Genomic DNA, 23,883 nt, shown 5'->3' with positions numbered 1-23,883 from the left:
CACTAAGGATGAGGTTTCCGAAAACATTGGAATGACACTGCCCAGGTATCCTTCGTATCGCGCTCTTCTCTCTTTATTTGAACTCATTTTGGCTACAGAATATCACAACATGATAGAGATCGAACTTTAGATAGAATTGCACCGATCGCTGGGGAACCGATCGACGGAATCGAAACGCCTGTCAGCAGTCGTACGTTAGCTATCATAATTGCTCGGAAACGTGGGAAATCATCTCGTATCGGTGTCGCGGGGACAAAGATAAAACTGTATCGTATCGGAAAATAATCACGCTCGTTTCGATCGCTGTTTAAAACACGAGTAACGGTGAATTTTAACAGGCGGCCGCGAAAAAACGAGATGCAAAAATGAAGATACTGGTTTGCGAATGGCAGTTAAGCGGTATTCGTCGCTTCGATTCGACCGATGCAGCTCCGTCGCGTGTTCGATTTAACACTGCAACGTGTAGCTAGCGCCATTAGGCTGCTCAACGACATCATTATTTATTAATTACGCACACCTTACGTACAAAACAGCAGAAGTAACGATGCGCACAGACAGACAACGATACACAGATAAAGTGGCTTTTTTCTTCCACGTTCATGAATATACTCTTAACACTTATGCAACAGGGCTGCATACAACTTGACGATAATAAAATACAATCTCCGACAGTGACGGCTGCGGTCTGTTTCACGGTTTCAGGCTCGATTCCGTCGTTCTCTCGACGGCTGGCTCATCGACGGCGAACCTAATGCATCAAAATGGCGTGACAACGTTGCGCTATCGATTTTCCATTACTGCACCCAGCGTGTCACGCACTCGCCTAACAACGTCGTTTATTCGGAAAATTAAATTCATTTTAGGTAATTAATTAATTTCACGAATGATAGGATGGTGCATCTCTTTCGTTGAAATTGAATATTCTACGGGAATAAATAACGGAGGATCTTCTGTAAGAGAATTTTCTTTTCAGAAAAGAAAATTTATAGCTCCCATAAATTACGACTGTTTTATTTATTAATCGATCGAGCCCAGTCTGTCCTACGAATGAAGTATTGTCAACGCTGCGCGGAAGGAGAACGACGAAATCGAGGGAATTATTTTTGTCGTCGCCCTTATTTCCCTAGATTTGTTAACGATAATGCGACACCACCGTGCACGACAGTCTGACGATTACGGAGGAATAGCGAGAAGATCGCGATCACGACGACGCGGTCGTCTCGTCCGGTTTGAAACAGATCTATCGAACGGAAGCAGTACGGCTTGCGAGGTTAAAAATTCACAGAAAATCTTTCCGCTAACAACAAACTCCTGCGTGATCGCGAATTTATTCGTACAATTTAGCAACTCTCCAAGCGCAACTTAAGTTCGTATCGTTTCGAACAGACTATACACAACGAATACGTACGAGACCATCGCAAAAGTTCCATCGAATTGTGCTTAAGAATTATTTGTACTAACAATGTCAGGCGTTGTCCTCGCAATTTAAACACGCACTATTCGACGAGACATGTGAAACCCTAACGAATATGTAACGCGTATGCAGAGAGGTCGTCGAATAAATTTTTAAGCGCGGTTTCCGAGGAAATTGATTCCCGATCGAGCGACGTTCGTTCTTAAATACGCATCGCACGAAGAACTTTCGCGATCGTACGGAAAACAGCAATCGTGCTCGCGGGCTTAATTTACGTAGGTACTCTGTTTATACACGCGCGATCGAGCCCGATTTGTTTATTCCATCGACGTGTGGGCGGACATCTTCGCTTGACGCGAGTCTGTCCACGTGGAACGAACAAAATTACGGTCGACGTTTTATTCACTATACACGACGATCAGGCTTTCCTCGATCGACATCGACTGTTCCATATACTTTAACGCGTAAGCGAAACCAGGCATTAGCATTTCGGCGAATCAAGGATTTGTCGTTCGTCTTTGTACCGATGCTGAGTATTACATTAATCAACAACGTTTATAGGTGCTCTGTTATAACTGTTTCTTAAACGATTAATTCAGGTTTGGCAGCCGAGAAGAGAAATGTCCGTTTGGCGTTATCAAAAGAATCGAGCGACTAGTTTCGATCTCTGGACCGAGTTTTCGCGTGAAAAGGCAAACAGAAAATTATCTATGATCGATGCAAACTGTCTCAAACGAGATTCCAAATGATTCTTTGCAGGGTAAATAGTGACAAATGACGTTCATTGTGATAGGTACTTCTATATTACCCAGTTTATAACAAAACTGAATCAATTTAAAATTTTATTAATCGCGCTACCGTCCATCAAACGGTCTCAAACGATCTCAAACGATTCTGGGAACAGTAAACAGTGACAAATGACGTTCATTGTGATAGGTACTTCTATATTACCCAGTTTATAACAAAACTGAATGAATTTAAAATTTTATTAATCGCGCTACCGTCCATCAAACGATCTCAAACGATCTCAAACGATTCTGGGAACAGTAAACAGTGACAAATGACTTTCATTGTGATAGGTACTTCTATATTACCCAGTTTATAACAAAACTGAATCAATTTAAGATTTTATTAATCGTCCTACCGTTCATCAAACGGTCTCAAACGAGTCTTCAAACAATTCCGGGCAAAGTAAACAGTGACAAATGACTTTCATTGTGATAGGTACTTCTATATTACCCAGTTTATAACAAAACTGAATCAATTTAAGATTTTATTAATCGTCCTACCGTTCATCAAACGGTCTCAAACGAGTCTTCAAACAATTCCGGGCAAAGTAAACAGTGACAAATGACTTTCATTGTGATAGGTACTTCTATATTACCCAGTTTATAACAAAACTGAATCAATTTAAGATTTTATTAATCGTCAAATCGTCCATCAAACGGTCTCAAACGATTCTGGACAAAGTAAACATCCTTTTCCTCGAACCATCGGGGTTCCAGGGCGTTCGTAGCGCGGAAAAAAATCGATGGAGACACTTTGCCCCTCGCTGCCGCTCCGTAAACGTTACTAACTATTATTTCGCGTGCTCACATAGTCATAAATAGATTCGTATCGTTGAAACGCGGGTGGATGCGAGTCGTCACGACAGTAGTCGACCCGCTGGCCTCTTCGACGATAGTGAACTGCTAACCAAACACTTTGTATCTCGATCGAAGCAACGATGGTAATCAGAACGTAGTAAAAAAATCGTACAAAATATCTCAAGCGCCGCGGGCGAATGCGAGAAAACTTACTTTCTAAGCGACGGCAAAGAAAAATTCGAGTCGTCGTTGGCAATGAAAGCGCTTCGGCTTCGAGTCGTCGGAAGCATGAGAAACGGAAATCAGAGAGAAGGTTGTCGTACCTCGAAACTGTCTCGACGCCATCGCATCGTCGTTTATGGTACTCGTAACACCTCGTCCGGAAGCAATACGAGCGTGCAACGTATTCTGTTTCTCTTCTAGTGTAGTATCAAATATAGACATATGTATTGTATATATATTATTTGTATATATATATATATATATTTTATATAGTTAGTCTTTGCAGTTCTAGGACATACATAATTTATAGTAATCGATGGATATGTCGTGTAGTAAAAGTGTTCAACAATAACATCGTCGATATAGTTTTGCATCTGTCTCCCTTTGTCTCTTTGTTGCACCCACCTCTGCACAGAATCGATCTACCGATAATCGTGTACGATGAAATATACGGGGCGATTTTCGTTCTACGCGCAGTGTCGGTTGCAAGTAGTATCGCGATCGAGTCCCTAGAGCGATAAGTGTTCGCGGTAGATTCGGTACGAGAAAGTAGAAAAGTGATCGAGCGATCGATGTGGAAGTTTTTGTTCAGCGAGAGATTTTGATTGATGCCGATGAATTGTTCCGTTACCGTTAGACGTACATCGTTAACGCGTGGATTCAAAAACGAAATTGCTGTCGCTAAATCATGGAAAATGCCGTGGGACGATAACACGCTGCAAAACTGATCAAGCTTTTGTTCGGTGAATATTGCAAGCTCGACCTTTTCTTTGTTTTTATATTTTCAAAGTGTCCTAGTTTCATTTAAAAAAATTATTAGCAAACAGATAGCATACACCAGCTCTTCGTTCCAAATTTTCCCATTTGTTCTGAATTCACGGTTTCAAATTGCCACTTTGATAGATTTGAAAAGTTGTCCTTAATAATTTTTGATAGCGTAGTGATCACGAGAACGTAAATGTCTTTCAACGAAAAATACTCCTTTACCAGAAAATATATTTTCCAGCAATTCTTACAGCATACAGTGTTTACTAATTTATTTCTGTTTTATTCCCTATTAAATACTGCGTCTTATCTTTTCGTCCCAGTGCATAGAAGAACGTTTGCTTAACTCTCGAATACACATCTCCCGACCAATGCAGCGAAGATAATAAAACGTTAATATAATTGCAACCTTCTTTCCCCCGTTCCTACTAAATTTCGTCACTAATGAGCATTGCTTAACAATCTTAAACATCTTCAAACTACGCACAACCGCGGACAATCCTTAGATCAACATGGGAATCGAGGACCAATGAACCTTGCGCGAACGCCTCGACGAACAGAGAACAAAATCGTTATACTCTGAAACAATTTTCCGCCATGGAAATAACAAATTCGCAGGCATCGACGGTAGCAAAACCAGAATGACGTCGAAATGAAACGTTTAGAACATGTGCGTTTTCAAGAGCCAAACCAAATTCGCGCGACCCTCCTGCCTCACCACCAATCTGATATAGAAACCGCTGACGCCATCAACGGGAGCGACGACGTTTTGCTCCTCCTGCGGCTGCTCCTGCAGCTCGTCCTTCTGCGATTCCTCCTGCGCTCGAATCTTCATCCTCTCCTTCTTCCTCTTCCTCCTCGACACCTTACGATCCTCCCTGTGTCGTTGTTGCTCCCCCGACGATTTCTCGACGTCGGGCCTTCGACCTTCCAGATAGAGCTGCAGCTGCTCCAACCGTCGATTCTCCAGCTGCTCCTCGAAGTGTCTCTCCTGTATCTCCTGCAACACTGTCTCCTCCTGCCTCAGCAACACTTGATCCCGTTGTATCGCCAGATGCACCTTCAGCTCCTCCAAGTGCAAACGCAGTCGCCTCTCCTCGCGACTACGTCGACGTTCCTCCGCGTCCTCTTGCTGAACTTCCGGTTCTCGTGGCTGTTGCGACCCCCCTTCGGGCTGTTCAGGAGCCTCCTGCGACGTGCTTCGTACTTCCTCTTTCTCTGGCTCAGCCTTCGCTTCCCGTTGCTCCAAATCTTCCTGTCGTTGCTCTGCCTTCAAATCCTCTTCAACATCCTTGGATTCCTCCTGCTGTTCCTCCGGTTGCTCTTTCTTTCCTGCCTCCTCTTCCTCCACTTTCTCCGCCTGTTCTCGCGACTCTTCCCGCTTCGACTCCACCGGAAGTTGCTCCTCCGTGGCTTTTTCCCCCACTTGCTCCGCCGATTCTCCCTCGGTTCGCTGTTTCTCGGGCTCCTCGTCCCGCGTTTTCTCCGATTCGGCCGTTTTATCCTCCTTGTTCATCTGTCTCCTTGATTCCTCCTCCATCTGCAACCTCTTCCTTTGCTCTTCCTGTTGCCGTTGCGATTCCTGCTCCTGTTGGCTCCGTTGCTGCTGCAGCCGATTCCTCTGGTCAATCTGCCACTGCACGTCCTCCTCTTCCTGCTGTTTCTGCGCTCTCGGTTGACGTTGCTGCTGCTCGCCGGTCGTTTCCTGCTCCGCTGTGCCGTTTTTACCTTCAAGCGGGTGCGAGACCGCATCGTTAATAGGAATTTCCTCGCGCCGAGGCTCGTCCGAAACGGCCGCAGTCAGTGCGGCCGTGGCCGGAGGTTAGTTAGGAGCTACCTGAATGTTGTTTCTGATCGGAGCCGGCGTCGGAATATGTCGAGCTCAATGTTGTGTTGCTACCATACGGGTCCAGAGAGGACTGGACCGATATACAGTGACCCTGCCGCCTCACTCTGTGGGGGGAGATCTTTCCCGGGTCGATACTCGTTGGGTCTGCCTGCAACAAACCCTCCGGTCACTTCTTTCATCAACCGAAACGGTGTACCGACGTTCACTTCTACGTGTGACGAGTGTCGATTCGGTATAAGCGGGTGACACCAGGTCAGAGGAGCGTCACCATCCTCTCAAACTACCCCTTTTTTTTCTAACTACATGATAGGTTCATAGCTAAAAATAACGCGTCAAAGGAACGCTGCGTGGCTCTATTTTTTGGAGGTATTTTTAATCTGTTCGGTCGCTTGCTCCAATTGCTCTATTTGTTAAATTGGAAACCTCTAGGTGCAAAAGGAAATCTCTTTCTACTGGACAGGGTGCCCCATAGCATGTGGGACCCACTTCTAGATTCCACACGTGAAAACAATAAAAACTGTTTATATAAACATATTATGTTCTATTCGAGCTTGTTTTCGAGTTATGGCGAGTTTCTTACATTTGAACCCAGACCTGGAGACGTTTTATCATCGACTGTCTTACCTTTTCCATTTGTCCAGAAATTGTTCGAGTGCTATTTGTAAACAGTGGGGTAAGCATAGTTCATGCTACGGGACACCCTGTATAGCTGAGTCTCGTATAATAGGAAAAATTAATAAATAAATTAGAATGGTGACTCTACTTTTTTAGTGAAACTATTTTTTAATAAAATCATGGGTTTTGCAACATCGAATGAAAGTACGCCCCTCTGACTTGAGACCTTTTCAAGAATAAGGGACGGTAGATTTACACTCAATACGGTTCATAAATGGGGAAGGGCTCTTCGAGTCGATACGTAGCCTCGAGTACAGATTGAGAATCAAGAATTCTGTGTTTTCAAAATTGATTTTGCACGAAACAAACATGTACCCTCGAATATGCGAATCGATCGAAGAATCTCTCCAAGGGAGATCAAAGGGTTAAATATACATTCGCTGGTGGAACGAGTGCCGCGCTTACAGTAGCAAATAAATTATTTCGGATGAGTAATTGTTTGGAAAATAATTGCAACACATCGTTCATGGATATTGACACTATCATTGATGCTCGACACCGTCGTTGATACCAATTGGACATTTTACGAGGGAACGAGTGGCAAGTCAGCTGATTTTTTAACTGCTTAAAGCAGACATCGACATTGTTTCATTGGGGAATAAGTGGTGAACTGAATACCTTAGCGGATTCGTATTGCACAACGCAATTGGGAGAGGAAAAATACCAAATATTCGTATACTTATTGGGATATCCACCGTCCGCAACCATTTTCGAACGTTTAAAAAGAAAAATGATCGATCCGTAGGCAATATTTTCGATCTAATAAAAAAAATGTAGAAACTGGAATTTTCGTTTAAAGTTTAAGTAAAATTGTTCGAGCAACGTTCGTGAATGTTTAGAATTGGACGGTCGATGGCGACTCAAGACACGTAATTAGGGGGACAATAAGTTAAGGGGTTGTTTCATCATGCTTTGCAAGAAGATACGGAGGTAGGGGACGAAATATTTACAGAGAAATGTATTCTTACTTCAATCCTGCACGATCGCAAATCTTTTGGACGAAATTGTATGACAACAGCCAATAGGAGCACGTTGATTGGACAAATTTAATGATCTGTTACTACCTTTTGCGCAGAATGGTACATTTTAGTTCATTTTGCGAGAAATACTAAAGTCCTGGTGCTACGTTAAGATCGCCGCTTGCAACAATGTATACGCAGAAATTAATCTTCGTCGGATTAAGTTCCACGGTTTGTACGCGTACTTTGGAAATAGATTTCTACGGAGATCGGAAACTCCCCAAAAAGCCAAAGCAGCTAATGGAACGCAACTTTCGATCCGAAATGGAAGTCGAATTGTGACTGTTAATAGCGCGATAGCGGAACGAGACGACGGAAATAGAACTGTCAATTGTTCGTTTAACGTTCATCTTGAAAATACCACGCACCTGATAGGCCAACGCGTTCATAATGATTTCGGAAGGTACCAGGTCTAAGGGATGAACCTCCTTCATTAACATGTTCGTTGGGATTCTGTGAAATTGAATGTATTCCAGAAAGTTGCCGATTACGTCCTTCAGAGATGTGTCCTGATTACTGTCGCAATACTTTTTGCTCCACATCAAGGCCGCCTGATAACATAATAATTAATAACTAGTGACGAAAGATGAAGCGTAAGGTTCTTCGATGTATCGGGATTCCAGGAAAGAATAAATTATTTTGAGAGGACAAATAAGTTTTGTTGACGTCATTCTTACATGAAAGTCAAGAATCAAAAACAAATGAAACATTTAAGGTGCTCAAATTAAATGAGAAGTTCTGTATATTATATTGATAGGGGTAATTTCGACCAGAATGTATTTCTGCTAAAATATTATATTATCCTAATGGTACGTGGTATTTATTCAAAATTCAAAAATTGAACAAGATACATTTTCGTATCTCACACGAGATTAATAATGTTCCATGTTACAATATTATATTTTGATTTATTTTTATACAATGTTATACTTTGATGGAAATACTTTACGTTCGAAATTACTCAACTTACCCCTAAGTGCGTTGTTTAAATTTATGTACACTCAACGTTTAACCTGTTAACTAAAGAAGATACGTTAACTAAAATTTTTAACTAAAATTTGTCTCATTACTTTCGCTTCTTTAATTCGACTAAGAATGTCTGCGTTAGAAATTGAATTTGGATTAAATTATATTGTCTCGCGAGTAGCAATTGATCGAACTTACTTGAAACTTGGTAAACTCATCGGCGCGTAGTTCGTCCCTTACCAGGATTAATCGAACCACGTGTTGAGGGAGCAGGGTGAAGGATCCTAAGTTTAATACCTCGTTCCCGTGGTCGTCGACAAATTCCAGCACCTTTCAAAATGGATACAAAAAGATTAGTTACAGAGAATTTTAACTACATTTCCATGCAAGAGTTTAAGAACGAATTATTTTCGATAAAATCATTGGTATTTAAACTTCGAGGATACAAGTAATCAAGATCAACGTTCAAGATCGATATTCTCTGCGAGGGGGGGGGGAAAAAGAAAGGTTAACGATAAACGCTTTATCAGCGTGTTTTTATTAAAATGTGTCGATGAATATCAGGTCAAACGTCAGGTTCGCGTGTATTTTGTTATCAGAGAAAACACGACCAATTATCTTCGTAATAATTGTATTAATCGATCATATGGAAATGTTGCGAAATATATTTCTAAAATAAAACGAATTTATGTAACAAGCAAGATAAAATGAATGTTTTGATACGTTGTTGTTTGCAAGTATATTATTAAATAGTATTGAATTTTAAATTAACGGGAGCAGATGTTTAAAATACAAGTTGACGGTTTACCCTTTGGACTAAGGACTTCGTGCATTTGTATTGAATATATCGTTCAGCTGATGCCAGTAAAGCACACACGGTATCCACCGTAATGCAGCACTGCACGAATCCAGAGCAAGCTTTCCTAAGCTCGTCTAATCCGTAGTAATCAGCGGCATTCATTACTCCTTCAAACAACAATGACGATATCAAGCACCTCTGATGAGATAATTTCAAGCGATTATGTACTATACGTGAAATAAAATTAAACCAAACGAATATGTGATCGTATCGACAGTTTTAAATTATAAATAATATTAATTGATATTACTTTTAAAAATAACTTGAGTCAAATGTTTCTTTAGCTTGAAAAAAATGCGTGTGGCGTGAAGTATAGTTATTTTCTCACCTAATAGCGTTCTAGGCTGTAACGTCACGCATCCCGTGTGAATGTATTCGATCAGCTGTCGAAAGACGTCCGGTTCGAACTCCTCGATGATTAAAATGGGATGTTGATTCGGCTGTGGCTTAGCAGAAGACGCAAGTATTCATACGAACGAAATGATTGTTCAATAGTTCAGGCATAAGCTTGAACTAGAAACTCCATGCTAAGCGACTCGCACGATGCATTCAGTGATGGATGGAATTTACGATATTTCTAATAGATGTTAATTTAACCGTATTAATTAATTTACTCGATACTCGAGGCGTCGACGAATTTTGTTCGACTGTCCATCACCAATCGCTTAAACATTGGCAAAAATTGATCGATCGCGACACAGTTCACATAGGTGCAGATTCCCATAGGCAAACTACTGTGCGTCTAACACTATCATAAACTCCTACGTTTCATACTGTTAGGTGCAGAAAATTGCAGAATCAAATTTGTGCCTTTCTCGCCGTGGTTCGTGCGATTCTACAGCTACTGCATATGTTTGCCAATATAACAGCGAACACGGCCATCTATGTGTGCGATCTTTCAGACTGCAATTTCGTTCAATAATTTGCATGCCTGCCGAAAGACACAGATCCAGGAACGTCGAGCAACACGAATGAGTGTACAAAACGTTTCCCAAAAAACTGTGCAATCCCCAGAAAATCCAAATTTAACTGTTTCGAAGTCACGCAAAGTTCTCGAGTTTATGTCTTTCGGCGAATAAACGAACCACTACACACGCCGAAGTCGTGAAATTGCTTTAGGAGCGTCTTTAAGCGATTAAAAGGCAAACTCTGGGGAAGCATTTGCAACGATTTCACGACGTCAGCTCGTATCTTTTTTCATGCAATCGTACGGAATAGTTGTACCGCCGCCGTGGGCGACTGGACGTCGCGTGTACGTCGCGCGACACGCGAATCGAACACCGAAAGAGCGAGAGAGAAACAGGCCGATCGTAATTCTCGCGAGACAGTTTCTTTTAATGAATGTCGAGGACACCAATAATCGAAACGGCTCCCGATCGCGGGTTTACCGACGAGCTACGCGAACAGAGTGAAAGAGGGACAGAGAAAGAACTGACGAGTAAAAGAAGAATTGTCGGATGCAAAATCGTATCCAGAAGTGACGTTTTCATAGTACCTCTTGTATGGGAGCCAACTGCTGCGTGAACCCTGACCGCTACACGGCACATAACAAATCCACACTTACTATTTCTATCATTTTAACGCACATTCTTTGGAATGTGCCCGTACACGTTCGAGTCGACTCTTTTTCGAACTACCGTTACATTCCGTTTCGTTTACACAGAACTACCCAAAATTATAGACAGAGTCGGAGATAAATGATACGAAATAAAATTGAAATTCTCGTTTTTCATTTTATTTCCACAGAATCTCCCCCCTCTGTTCGTATACCTAATTTAGAATCGTCCTGTGTATTAAAATAAACATATTTATGGGGGGACTTGTAATCATGCTCAATCGTCGTTAGGTTCAAAGTACTGCGAATACTTCGTCAAGCACGAGTACGTGTACGCTATAAACTGCCGAGTATTTATCTACAGAGTTTCTGTTTCTCTTGTCGTTCTCGATCTATCGGTGATTTCTTTCGTTCAAGGTCATCTCGAGGTCAACACATCATGCACGAAGAGGACCGTGTCTTGTTGGGTGCAACGATGCGTTAGAACACATTACGATGGGCGGGGAGAAACATGGGTGACCTTGAAAAAAATTAACTCCCGGAAGAAACAATGCATGTGGGTTAAAGTTCTGTACATTTTCATAGTTTTCGGTGGTCTCGATTGCTTGGTAGCGTACACCTTCTCATTACAGTCTTCAGAATTCTTATATCGTTTACACTTGTTTTTAGTTTTCGAATATCGAAGTGTATCGCTATCTGTCTCGAACGAGAAAACAGATTTGAAACGATCGGTCTGCAATGGTCGCAATTACCTGTTGCGCCGTGTTCTGTAGATTCAACAGCGGTTCCGAGCTTCTTTTCAGGAACAAACGTATTTTGTTTTCTCGCGGCGGCGGTTCTTTCTTGCGCTGCGGACTCGGCGCCTGGTAAAGCATTCTGTGGAATACTCTGTGGGGGAAAAAAGAAAACGTGGTTCGTTGCAAGCCGAGAAAAGTTTTGAGCAATTTTTTAAGCCATTCGATTGTTTGATAAGTATTATAAATTACGTAAAAAGATTAGTGTTCAAGATACGAACCTACTTCTTGCCGCTAATACAGCCTTCACAGCGCACACTGGCTCTCTGGTGTCACCGACGAGAAAGGTCACATCGCAGAGTTCTGGCATTCTAGCCAGAAACTTCATGTCGTCGGCCAAGCCGGTCTTATTCTCGAAAGTCGAGTAATCCGCCTCGTCGGCCAACCCCGACCCCGAAGCCTCCGGCATCGAGCCCGTATTTTCCTAAAACGGTTTAGTTAAGCATAGACTTGCGTCCAGAGTCGCCTCGAGCATGAATACATAACGCTTCGTCCCTAAATATGGGTCCTTTTCAACTCTGTCCCTGTCAAACTTGTTAGAAGATACCTTACAAAATTGCAGTTTATAAAATACTTTTCGAGCACGATTTCATTCACGTGTCTGTCCATTACTGAATATTTCTACTTACATTTGTGACACTGTTAATGATATAGAATTATCTGCTACTCGTCGTCGATCTTAGTATCTTCTAACTAGCTTTAATTTTTCGAAAGTTTGTCTAGCCTTGTGTTTTTTCAAAGTAGGAACACACGATTTTCTTTTTTGACATGGTCGAAAATGCAGAAATATTGTATCGGAACCACTCGAGTTATTCCGATAATTAGTGTTTCAACTGAAAACGGAACATGCTTACTTTATGTAGATTAAATATACGTTCCTCGTGAATTTAAAATTAAATATAGTTTAATAGAAATTCACGTGGGAGTAACTATTTTATAATAACTCGAACGTCGATAACATATCTACGCGTTTTGAATTTCTAGGTCGCGTTCCAGACTGTCCAGTTATTTACAACTACGGTGCCTAATCAAAGTGCTACAAGAATGTTTTATTATTAAAATAGTATTAAACTGCTATAATAGCGACGCGTCTATTACTAGCAGAGTGTCGTATAAATAAAATTAATTTTATTTATAGCAGTTCCACGTATCGTCGAGGAACGAAAATATTATCTATCGTGCAAACAATAGACGGATTTTTATTAAAAACTTTGACGCGTTACCTGTACTTGAACAATTATTCACAGTAGCAAAGTATAACATTTTCTGCGAGTACAATAACGTGATAAATAATGCATTATAAAGTCGATATTGTTTAAATTAAATAGCGTGACATTTTTCAAGGTATAAACGATTTCTGTCAATGTGAAATAAAATATATTTCCTCGACGTTATTGAATATTCTGCGACAGGATTTCTTGATAAATAGTACGCGAAGGGAAGTATAAAAAAAAAAGTTATTAGCGAAAAAGCGTCGACGCATGAGCGCCTTTAATGCATCCGTCGAGCCGAGCGCGTTAAGAGTTTCTGAAGAAAAAGCGAGGCGAGAGCACGCTTTAATGAACGAAATGCACTTTCCTTTATCGGATAGGGAAATCTGCAAGTCCATCGATAAATCGCCTCCCCCTCCAGCCGACGAAAGACTTAACTACCCCTCCATGTAACAAGGTCTGTTATCTACGATGTAGTTAACCTACTTGCAGCCGGAGACCCCTTTAATCCGTTTCCCAGCTTGACGATAAACTTTCGTTTACGTTCGATCTTTAAATAAGACGAATAATTTACGCAACGTCGATTCCCATTGACTTCGAGACAGCGATAAAAATCGAAAAATCGAGCAGATGCATTCGATATATTCGCCTCGAAACGAAAAAGACATTACAACGCGGACATAGAAATTAATTTCAATTCAGTTTCATGTTCAATGTTTTTAAAACTCTGGTGCGTTTTGCTTTGGATAATAATATAGGTGACTGGATGACATTGGGAATTAAATTGGCATTAGGGTAGTTAATTGTCAACGTTAATAACAGAAAGGAGGATTACTTTAACCCTTAAGTTGACTCTCAATTTCAACTGAATTATTTTATTTAATTTTGATTTTTACCAAATTGGTAAATAGAAATCAACATTCCTTTAAAGTATTTAAAAAGTAATAAACTAATGGGAGATTAAATAAGTTTTCAAATAATTACATTGACATACATTAACTTTAGTTTAAATTTGCAGAGGGCCAATAATCCACTTAAGGGTTAATGCCAATTTAATTATATCGTCTAAAGAATTTCATATACTTAGCAAACATAAAATAATTACACAGTTTTCTATTGGTATAATTTCTTCTCTAACTATTTAATAATTTCTTGGACCAGCATTACTCAAGCTTACTAAGACGAGGATCCTACATAGATGTTCATATATCAATTTTCTATTTCAATCCACGTCGTTTCACCCTGAATCGATACGTGTGTTATCAGAATTTCTTGAATTCTAATAATACGGTTACCGTGGACCAATTTTCAACGTCGAAAATTAAAATAAATTGCCACTACGATCCCGAAGAATTTTTCCACCCCCAGCGACCGAATAAAACAGATACAATTACCACGGTTGACTGCCACGTTTATTCGATAATCTAATGGTGTACCTGTTACTTGAAACCACCCCGAATGCAATTAAAATTATTTAAAACAGTACAATTATTAGCTTTCTCACTGTAAACAATTTTTAACCACGATTCTAAGTCCGAAGCTTCGGCGACCGGTGGCAGACAGCGTGTTGCCCAAGGCAATCCGTATATTTCGGGGGTGTCGAGGCAATCCACGATGGTGTTTCCATCCCGGGGAATACGCGGCACCGGTCGAGGGGTTGAAAAGGTCACGTTCTCTGGAAACGGAGTCCTTCGCGGACGGAAAGGGGCGACGGTGGGGCGCGTGAATTGCGTCATCTTAACTAGGCCTCCCTTAAACGCTCCTACGAAAGCCGTGCCCCCGCAGAAGGGGTAAATTACCTGTTGCTCGAGTCCCGGAGCCCCCTCGCTCGCCGGGTCGCTTTTGCCCCGAAAAAACACTTTTATCTCCCTTCCTCGTTTCTACGATCAGGCATAATCCACCGCGGTCATCCCGTACGACGTCTGGCGACCGTAAAACCTACTAGAACATCTCGACGCGTCGAGAGAATTCCAGGAATGAACTCTTCCGAACGTTGGCCACCCCTTTCACGTCGTGCTTTCCCCTGTTGCTTTCAGGGCCACCCAAAAACGAGCAACGATTCTCGCGAAGGGGACACGCCTCGCGGTCGAGTTCCTCCGGCGACGACGCTCCTCCACGACCTCGTTTCCGCGACGAACGTAACCGCTCTCGAGCACGCTTCCGCCCTTGTCAGCGGCCGCGCGGGGGTGGCGTTCTCGCGGCTCGGTTTCGTGAATGAACACCCGCGCACGGAATAGGAAAAACGGTCCTCGCTTTCGGGCGAAGCGACTCGACTGCGCCGAGCATCCACTCACCGAGGCCAGAATCACCCACCCTCACTGCGCACACGCGCTACGACCATCGAAGGGGGTGAAACCTGGCCGGTAGCTGCGCCTGTGCGACCTGCAGGTCCTCTCGAAGGACCTCTCCCTTTCCTTTCGACGGATTTTTAAATGTCAGCTGGGCTACCCCCGTGATCGTCGATTATATGGCCAACAGGGTCGGGAAAAGAGGGAGAGTTTCGTGGCTCCTCTGGCTCTTGTTTCGCCCATTAGCCACCCCCAGTGTCATTCTTTCGTTAACTCGTTGCCTTCATAGGGATTCATACAGGGTTTACAAATCGAAACCCTTTTGATTCGGAGTAGACTATTAAAATGAATATATATTTCTTGACAGATATGTACGTCTCGAGATTTGATAAAATTGAAACTGTTTTATGTAAAATTAAACACTGTTAAACGTTGATATTAATAAAAACCACCGACCACAAACAAGGTTAAACTTTGCGTACGGGGCTATTTTTGCGCAGACTAACTCCAGTAATATTGTTCCCTACTTCTGTGTGCAAGGTTCAAAACAAGGGGTCGTTGGTTCGAGTCACGGTTTTATTATCCACAATATTTCTCCGCGCAAAGTATTTCTGAAGCTATATTTAAACAATTTTCAAAGTCCTGTCACCGTATTTTCGGTATATTATGCACTAACGGTCGATTCGAAGGAAAATTATAAACAACGTGAACGTGTTGAGTAGGGTAAATTAATTTTGTGGAATAATATCTACTATAATATAATAATAGCTCACTATAAAAGCTCTATACTATAATAGGCAAACTAAATTAATTTTGATATGTTTTGCGTGTTCTGTATAATATCCTACTACAAAAGCTCTATATTATATTTTACAAAATTTCTAGAGATTCCAAATATAACACGAACCTCCGGGGTTGTTTGTTGAAAAGTTTTAATAAAATTGATGGAAAGGGGAAATTTATAACAGCACTTAGTTTCATAATAGTAATTTTGTGCATTTGTGAATATTCACGCTGAGGATTGTTCACATTTGGTTAGAACGTGGGTAACGAAAGTGAAGGTAACGTGAACTCCACCGTGACGAATCCGGGTCAAGCTCAAAATCTGGCTCTGTGGACCACAACCATTCATGTCTGTGGAGGAACTACTGTCGCGCTTTATCCAGGAACGTCTCTCTCTACGAATCAATAACTCCCGGCACCGCAACAAGTAGGTATCCTGGTTAAAACACGGGAGAAGGAACGCAAGCGCTTCGATCGTTCGAAAATTCTCGGTTTCGAGGGACTCACGTGCCACGTATTAACGTCCATTTTAATTCCTACAGTGCTTACGAAGACCTTTGTCAAAATTATACAAAAATAACTAGCCTCTGAATAGTCCTCATTTTACCAAATAAATATTCCACAGTCGATGGAATTATATCGAAGGTTGATATTGGGTTCAATTTATTTTGTAGAAATTGCATTAATTAAAAATTGGTGTAACTATTAATCGCAGAAAATTTTTACGTCGCTAATAGGAATAGGTTGTTAAAAAATGGATTTGGTACGTTGAAATTTCAGAGTAGAACGCCTTTGTTAGTCGTATTCCTTTGTCGACGGACGTCCCGGCGCCGACGACGCCTGCGCGAGAATAACGAACGATTTCGTTTTGGTTTCCGTGGCAGCCCCTCGATAATTGGTAAACGGTTCGATAAACACACGCAGCTTTCCGCGATCGTGAAACTATGTGAAACAATAAATTTCGAGCTCCTTCTATTCTCTGTCGTCTATTGAAAAGTTTACGAAATTTTTATTGTTTACCTTAATTCTTGCAAGAAGCTGGACAAATTTTTTTCTCGAACGGGCTAACGCAATTATCGACGAGTCGACAAGACGAATTAAATATTGTTTTAACGCGTTTAACGTTTTATTAATAATCGGCCGGAGTGAAGTGTCGCTGAAGTGGAAATGTAAATTTATGATCAGACCGAAATAGTTCAAGGTTGATCGAAACTGTGTCGTGACCGACTTTCATGCTGAACTCTCGATTCGATATCATGTGCAATTATGTAGATCGAGCGCATCAAAGGGGCCGGTGACGTTTTAACAATAAACAGTAACAAAGCACAAAGGAAAACGAACAAAAGGAATCATCGAGTGACGCATGCATACTGTACACTATTCATAATGTTATGAAGCAACGTTTCGAAACGTGATTTCGCGTATGACAAATGTCCGACATTTGTAAAACTTCATCTGCTCGAGCAAATAAAATTTATTGATGGAAACATGTAAACCTTTGTTTTATTTAGACGAGCATATCCTTTTATTTAAGCCCTGTTTTGTATGGGATTTCGCTAGCACCTTGCATTTATTTAATACTTGCTGGTTTAGGCAATCCTCTCCTCCGAATCCACTGAAATTAAATTGTTCAGGGAATATTCATTGCACTTGGGTGACCTAAATCTTGGTAAACCCTAAAATCTATGGAGAATAGTAAGAGTAGCGAATGAACGATTAAACAGTGATAATAACAGGTCGATCTCCGTCAATAACATAAAACAACATCGATTTATTCAACACAAATACTTGCACGTTACGATAGAGGTTCGTAGTAATGATAATAGTGATAATAATATTCATATATACAGGAAATAAGGCACGTTCGATATTACATTAATTAACGTGCGACCAGCGTCGCTCGGCTGTCCGTTACATCTCTTATCATCATTGTATCTCCCCCATCTTACGATATGCAACATCCTTACCAAATGTAGAAAATGTCGTATATATAATATATATATATTTATAATATATGTATATATCTATCTGTATAAACGTTCTCGTTGAATTCCATTCGTCCGTTCATCGGTAATTCGAAGAAAAGAATCTTACACCATCTTAAAATCTATATGCATGTTCTCCGTTTCCGTTCAACTATTCGCGAATGAAGTCTTCGATCACGCGTGTCCTTCTTCCGCTTTTATTTCTTTCCGGAAGTGTCTAAGGAAACGCGCGAAACTGCGATTCAAAGTTTCGAATGAATGTCGCTGAAATCAGAATGGAACCAAGGGGGTAGTTTGGTCTAAAATCGTTCGTAAATTAATATTTCTTTGCAATAATCTCGAAATGTCGGGTATATGTAACGACAAATCATTAATATTCGAAAAATTTGCAAAATTATGGGGCTTCAACTTCAGTTTGATACTTTTACAAGTATTCCACTACTTTAGTAACTCGAGAACGAACATTGCTTGAGAAAATTTCAAAAAATGCTTAAACTATGCACAGACATTCGTACAAAATTTGAACACTTAACACTTTGATGGTCGCACGTTTCGCAGAAAGACTATTATTGTCTGCCATCGAGAGAATCTTTGACAATTTTTAATCGAACAGCTTATAAACATTCGCATTGTAGCCCTACATAATTTTATCACTCGTTAAACGTGTAAATATTAATTTTATTAATTCGTACAGTTCGTTGTAAATATCGGCGAGGGTATCTGTATCTGTTCTTTCTGCAGAATTTTCATTAAAAATTATTTCTGAATTACGAATCTACGTGAACCAAGAATTCCTGAACTGACCCTTCGTGGACCAAAGTTAGGAACTAGGAGTATTACTAGAAGGAACTATAAAGTCGGAAATACCATAATGAACACACGACGTAAGACTTGAATCTGAATAAACTCAATAAATAAAATCACGTACACGTGATAGCGGCTATCAAAGTGTTAGTATGCAAACAAAGTCTAAATTTCTACTTTCTGGACCAAACTACCCTTTTAACTGATCGCTCAAGGCCACAGTCCCCACTCTACCTACCATATTCTCTTATACGCCGTGTAAAATCCGATTCATAGTCGACGAAGTGGCCTCGAGCATTCAATTGAATTTGATCGAACTGTAATTAAATGTTCATCGTGAAGTTTCGAAGAATGCTTGTTCCTTTCACATTGGCAGCTGAGAAAAATTCAACATTCTCACCTAGATCACAATTTCAAACGATGAATAAAAGGTAAACAACTTTTGATATGTTATATGTTCGATGAGAACACAATCTAAATTACGAATATAGAATTTCAAGTTGAACGAATACAAGCTTACGCGAATACCTGTTTGATATGGTGTTTATATTCATTTATTAATTAAATAAAATGTCTCTTCTGAGGGGTGTACTCAATCAACCCTGGTAATACGAGTATCCCTTTGGAAGGATTTCTTTCAGCTGCCAACGAAGCTCAGGAAATCGTATATTGAATCGATTTCAGGTTCTGGCGTTGATTAACAATCCTCAGACTTCAAGCTTACGATATTGTCTCGATTTTTTGGAAAAGATGGCACGAGACATTGAATCTTCTCGTTCCTCGATTACACGAATCTTCGATGATATTTTATTACAGATATGTGAAGTGTTGCGATAAAGTCGGCGTGCGCGACGCGGGACAAATGATTCGCGATGGTGATCGGTGACGGTCGAGAAGAGTTTGAATATCATACAATCGTCCACGCACTAGCAGCGGCATTCAAGGTTTCGTTGGCACGCACAGACATCTGCAGATTAGGGTTGCTTCATGAAATCACGGTTCTCGACCCTTTGGTGCCCGCTGGCAGGTCAAAGGTTAGAAGCATCGTGTGCTTTCGCATCGAATGGAACTCGAAAGTCGTCTCGCTTTTGGGAAACTACTATTGGCTTTGCATCAAAATGCAAAGATTGATTTTTCCAGACTTTTTGACGGCCATATTGAAAACATGAAATCACACACAGAACTACAAACGATTGAAGTTAAATCAAGTTGATAACGTTCTTCCATTTGTTCAAATTCATTCCCATAAGTAGTTTACTTCTGAAACCCAAAAAGATGTCAAATTTGAGGACACTCGGTGTTCACAAAACTTAATCAACGACATTGCCTACGGAATTTTCGATTTCCCGTCCTGGTAACGCAGCTGTGCGATTATAAAACAATTGCAGGGAGAAACGTACAAAAGATATTGGCAGAAGTTGGGATTGCAAGTGGATCGGACTCGATTGATCGCTCAAGGTCGCCTGTCCCCACCCTTCGTCCAAACTTGTCTATTGGTTCGATAATCAGGATGGTGGGGGTATTGAACGGCGACAGTGGCCTTGAACGACCAGTTGATTTCGTTCCGACCGTAGATAACCGCACCTCCAACATTTAACGAATAAAAACTAGATGTCACTTCCGTCGTCAGGGCGGAAAATCGATGCTGCTCCGGACTATGGTTGAGTACGCCTATGGTAACGTAACTCGCCTAATTTTATTTACCGTTTCCTCGACAACTTTGCGGATCGATCGGAAGAATATTGGACACCAAAGGGTCGCGTTTAACACTCCCCGAGAACTCGCGACTCAACGCCACCGCATTCTGCAAATTATTTACTCTCTCACATACACTCGGAATCTTACTTTAGGCGGTATCTAAACTGGCATCGAGATACTTTACACGAATGTACAAAAGTCTTCCTACACCGTATCCGGAATGTGTACCTTCACTCGTCCGTTCTCCGTCTCTACGCACTACGTACGAGCTAAATTAGAAAAAAAGAAAAGAAAAGAAAGATTCGTTCGTCGAGCGCGAACTTGGAATCGTCGACGACGTTGCTCGCGTCCGAATTGGAATGTAAGATACTACCGTAAGCGCGGAGAATACGACTGAGAGACAACGGGACGATCAACGAGTCGTCGATCGATTCTACTCTACGGTCTCCTTCTTTCCTTGGTCGAGTTTTTAATGTACAATTTTGAAAATTACCTGTAATCTGATCCTACGATGTGCGGGGATAATAGGATCTATCTAGGACTCCGTCGATCTTCCAGCATGTGTCTTATTTTCGATTTAAGCGGTAGTTAAAAATTTGTTCGATCGTAGGATCGAATATTAATTGTAGAATGAAATTGTTTTAAGTTACCGATCAACGATTCTTTGATTCCCCAGGCAGCCCCGAACGCCTCGTTGTCTCCGAGATGGCACTCGCCATAAGCAACTCGCGACACGGATCGCTCGATTCTCCATAAAACGTTCGCCTACGGACGAACGCGACGATCGAGGATTTCGCGGAGGTCGATACCGATCGCATTCGCCCGTCTGTCCCGAATAAAATCTAAATAATACATCCCGCTGACACGCGTTTCGCTGTCATTGACGCGTCGGCGCATCCTCTCGCGTCCTAATTATTGCCTTAAACTACGCAATTAGTCGTTAAAACCTCGTTTCGATTAGTAAGTACTTCGCAAAGATGCGCGACGCTCCCTCGTACCCATTGCACGTAATTAATGTTTTAAAACGTAACGGATTCAACTCTGCAACCGTCGTTCAAGGAGTTAAAAAAATACATGAAACGTCTTCGAGAAACATTACTATAAGCACCTAACTATCCAACAAACGAACTTGGATTCTGTTAACGAAGAACAAAGTTAAAAGAACGGTTCCGTCGCCTCGTAAAATATTCAAGGAAACTATTAAAATTCCAGTGTCGCGTGTCTCTCTCACGGGAACCTTTCAAAATTCCTTCAATGCCAGCGAAAGCGTTTCCTAAACTGAAAACGGGCCCCCGACGCGCTCACGGACCGTCCCCCCTCTCTCATTGTACATCAGTTACAGCGTTTCGTCGAAGGTAATGTCCCTCTTCGTTCACCCTTAAGTCGATAGTATCTATTGCACTTCGTCTGTCCTCTAATTAGAAATTATAGCTGACGATCTCGGCGAGTGGATCGTTGCCTCCTACGCACCGAAGCCTCGTTTCCAAAGGGCTCGTATCGATTTCACGGGGGAAATCTCGCGTCCCTTTTGCCACGCAGTCGATCTTGAGCGTCTGGTCGACGGAGTTTCGAGGCGCCCAGGCCCCGAAACCACAGAATCTATCTGCCGAAACGGGTCTTGGCGACGGAATACCGTGGCCCAGACATCCAAGCACCGGCATGGTCGAACCTTCGACCGGTATTTCTCGACTGTCGACGTGAAAAGGCGCGATATCACAGCTTCGAGGGGTCGTAGTTCTCGAAGGACCACCTCTGTCTCGCGGCGTTCGATGAACACTCCTCCATTATCAGACGCTGTTTGCTCTCGGTGATCGCCAGACACTTGTCGCTGCTACCGTGTCTGATCTGCTTCGTCTGGAAACCAAAACACCCAATCAATTCGCTTACTTTTCTTTTACATCCACGAGAAAAAGAAACAACGCATCATTCGGAGGCAAAAATGTATAAAAGAACGTTATTATCGTTTTGTTGAAACCAATATGACATAAACGTCCCAGGCGAGAGTAATTAAAAAATATTCGATCAGAGCAATATTATCACTTTCTTTAAAAATTGTATCGAAATCACAGAACCATGTGGAAATGACGTATTCACCAAATCGTGAAACACGAGAATTCGAGCACAAAGGAACTGCTAGCCAGCATTCGGTCAAAATGTAATTTGATTACGTTCGCCACTACTAGCACAATGTGATTGTACGGGTAATTAGATAGTAATCACACGGTAATTATCGCGGTAACTGCCGTTTAATCGTGATCGTAATTCATGAAACTGCACGAGTATCGTGTAATTACAATGTAATTATTTCGTGGAAGTAATCGTGGCAAGTGTAATCAGATTATATTTTACCCAAGCCTGCTATTAACTCAGGGTTCATATACCGAACAGGGCCTAGCAGAGTCGAGATTGGCGCTAATAATTATTGATATAATAAATGTGTCGTTTGGGCGGACGGTGCGTGATTTTCTAACATATTTAATGAAAATGTTACGCGATAGGGGGTGCAGAGTGGCGCGAAAACGTTAATGAAAGTGTTAATAATACAATCGATGAAGCATAGACGGTACGCGGACGATGACGTTGCTTGATCGTTGATATCAATACTTCGCATAAATGCGAGGCTAGCGTACCTGGGGATTATAAATCCATTGTTGATTCCCTTTGCTACCGTGACAAGGATAGAGGACGACATCAGTGCCGCTGTAATCCAAGCACGACTCGTCTCGACGGATCTCGCCGGTCTTGCTCAACATCCAGTACTGTGACAAAGGATCAAGATTAATGCTCGTGAATTTTGACCTCCAGCATTTGCCTATGACCGATGGTTCTGACAGCCACGTACATATGTATGCGCCGGGGGCACTTCGGTAACCTGAACGTTCAGCAGATGCCTCGAACGGCCACTTTCATCAAACGTCTCCGGCGCATATTCGTACCCAATTCAAATATTTCACGTATACATCGTGGATTTCGAATCACGATTTTAATTACTTATACTCATGAAACGTTACAATTAGTTTTCATCGCGTTATATTTGAAACCTTTTTAAACGTATTCGTTACCGCGATAGTGACGCTACATACAGGGTGTTCGACCACCTCTAAGAAAAATTTCAATGAAAAATTCTAGAGGCCAAAATAAGACGAAAATTAAGAATATCAATTTCTCGACTGAGGCTTCGTTAAACAGTTATTAAAAAATTTCAAATCATTCTGAAAAAATTATTTTTGGTTGCGGGGCTCAATTACAATCATTTTTGGTGAATACACATATCCTTGAATTCCTACCCACTTTCGAGAAAAAAATTCGAGTAGGTACTGAAATTTTTAGACGAAATTAAAGAATTTTAAATCATACTAAAAAAATTATATTTAGTTACAGGGGTCAATTACAAGCATTTTTGGTGAATA

At 41.4% G+C, this 23,883-nt stretch overlaps 2 protein-coding genes across 14 annotated transcripts in view; both read right to left on the bottom strand.

Annotated features, from left to right (window-relative positions):
• Positions 1 to 46: 46 nt before the first annotated feature.
• Positions 47 to 15,185, bottom strand: LOC143348050 (uncharacterized). Of its 4 annotated transcripts, none has more exons than XM_076777841.1 (10): positions 14,715 to 15,185; positions 11,926 to 12,128; positions 11,663 to 11,798; positions 10,851 to 10,889; positions 9,684 to 9,801; positions 9,305 to 9,462; positions 8,695 to 8,826; positions 7,899 to 8,081; positions 5,825 to 5,984; positions 47 to 5,715 (listed from the first exon to the last, which is right to left on the bottom strand). In XM_076777841.1, exons 2-10 carry the CDS (start codon positions 12,111 to 12,113, stop codon positions 4,649 to 4,651), a joined length of 2,181 nt encoding a protein of 726 aa, XP_076633956.1. In that variant the 5' UTR covers positions 12,114 to 12,128; positions 14,715 to 15,185; the 3' UTR covers positions 47 to 4,648. The 4 variants fall into 4 exon arrangements, with proteins under 4 accessions (XP_076633956.1, XP_076633966.1, XP_076633975.1 ...); XM_076777851.1 differs by having other exon boundaries at positions 9,684 to 9,795; XM_076777860.1 differs by lacking the exon at positions 10,851 to 10,889.
• Positions 15,186 to 17,737: 2,552 nt separating this feature from the next.
• The window catches only part of Pgant9 (polypeptide N-acetylgalactosaminyltransferase 9), a 322,236-nt gene continuing 316,090 nt past the window's right edge, over positions 17,738 to 23,883 (bottom strand). For 9 of the 10 annotated variants that reach the window (XM_076783691.1, XM_076783689.1, XM_076783698.1 and 6 more), the window contains 2 exons: positions 23,104 to 23,232; positions 17,738 to 22,327 (listed from right to left, as the gene is read on the bottom strand). In XM_076783691.1, the coding sequence (XP_076639806.1) occupies positions 22,187 to 22,327; positions 23,104 to 23,232 (270 nt within the window). In that variant the 3' untranslated portion in view covers positions 17,738 to 22,186. The remainder of the gene's footprint in view (positions 22,328 to 23,103; positions 23,233 to 23,883) is intronic. The other variant, XR_013081806.1, reaches the window with a different exon arrangement.

Source organism: Colletes latitarsis, chromosome 2 (genome assembly GCF_051014445.1).
Source record: "Colletes latitarsis isolate SP2378_abdomen chromosome 2, iyColLati1, whole genome shotgun sequence".
NCBI classification, from domain to species: domain Eukaryota; kingdom Metazoa; phylum Arthropoda; class Insecta; order Hymenoptera; family Colletidae; genus Colletes; species Colletes latitarsis.
Note: the sequence above shows the minus strand (reverse complement) of the source record. Positions and strands in the feature narration are given on the sequence as shown.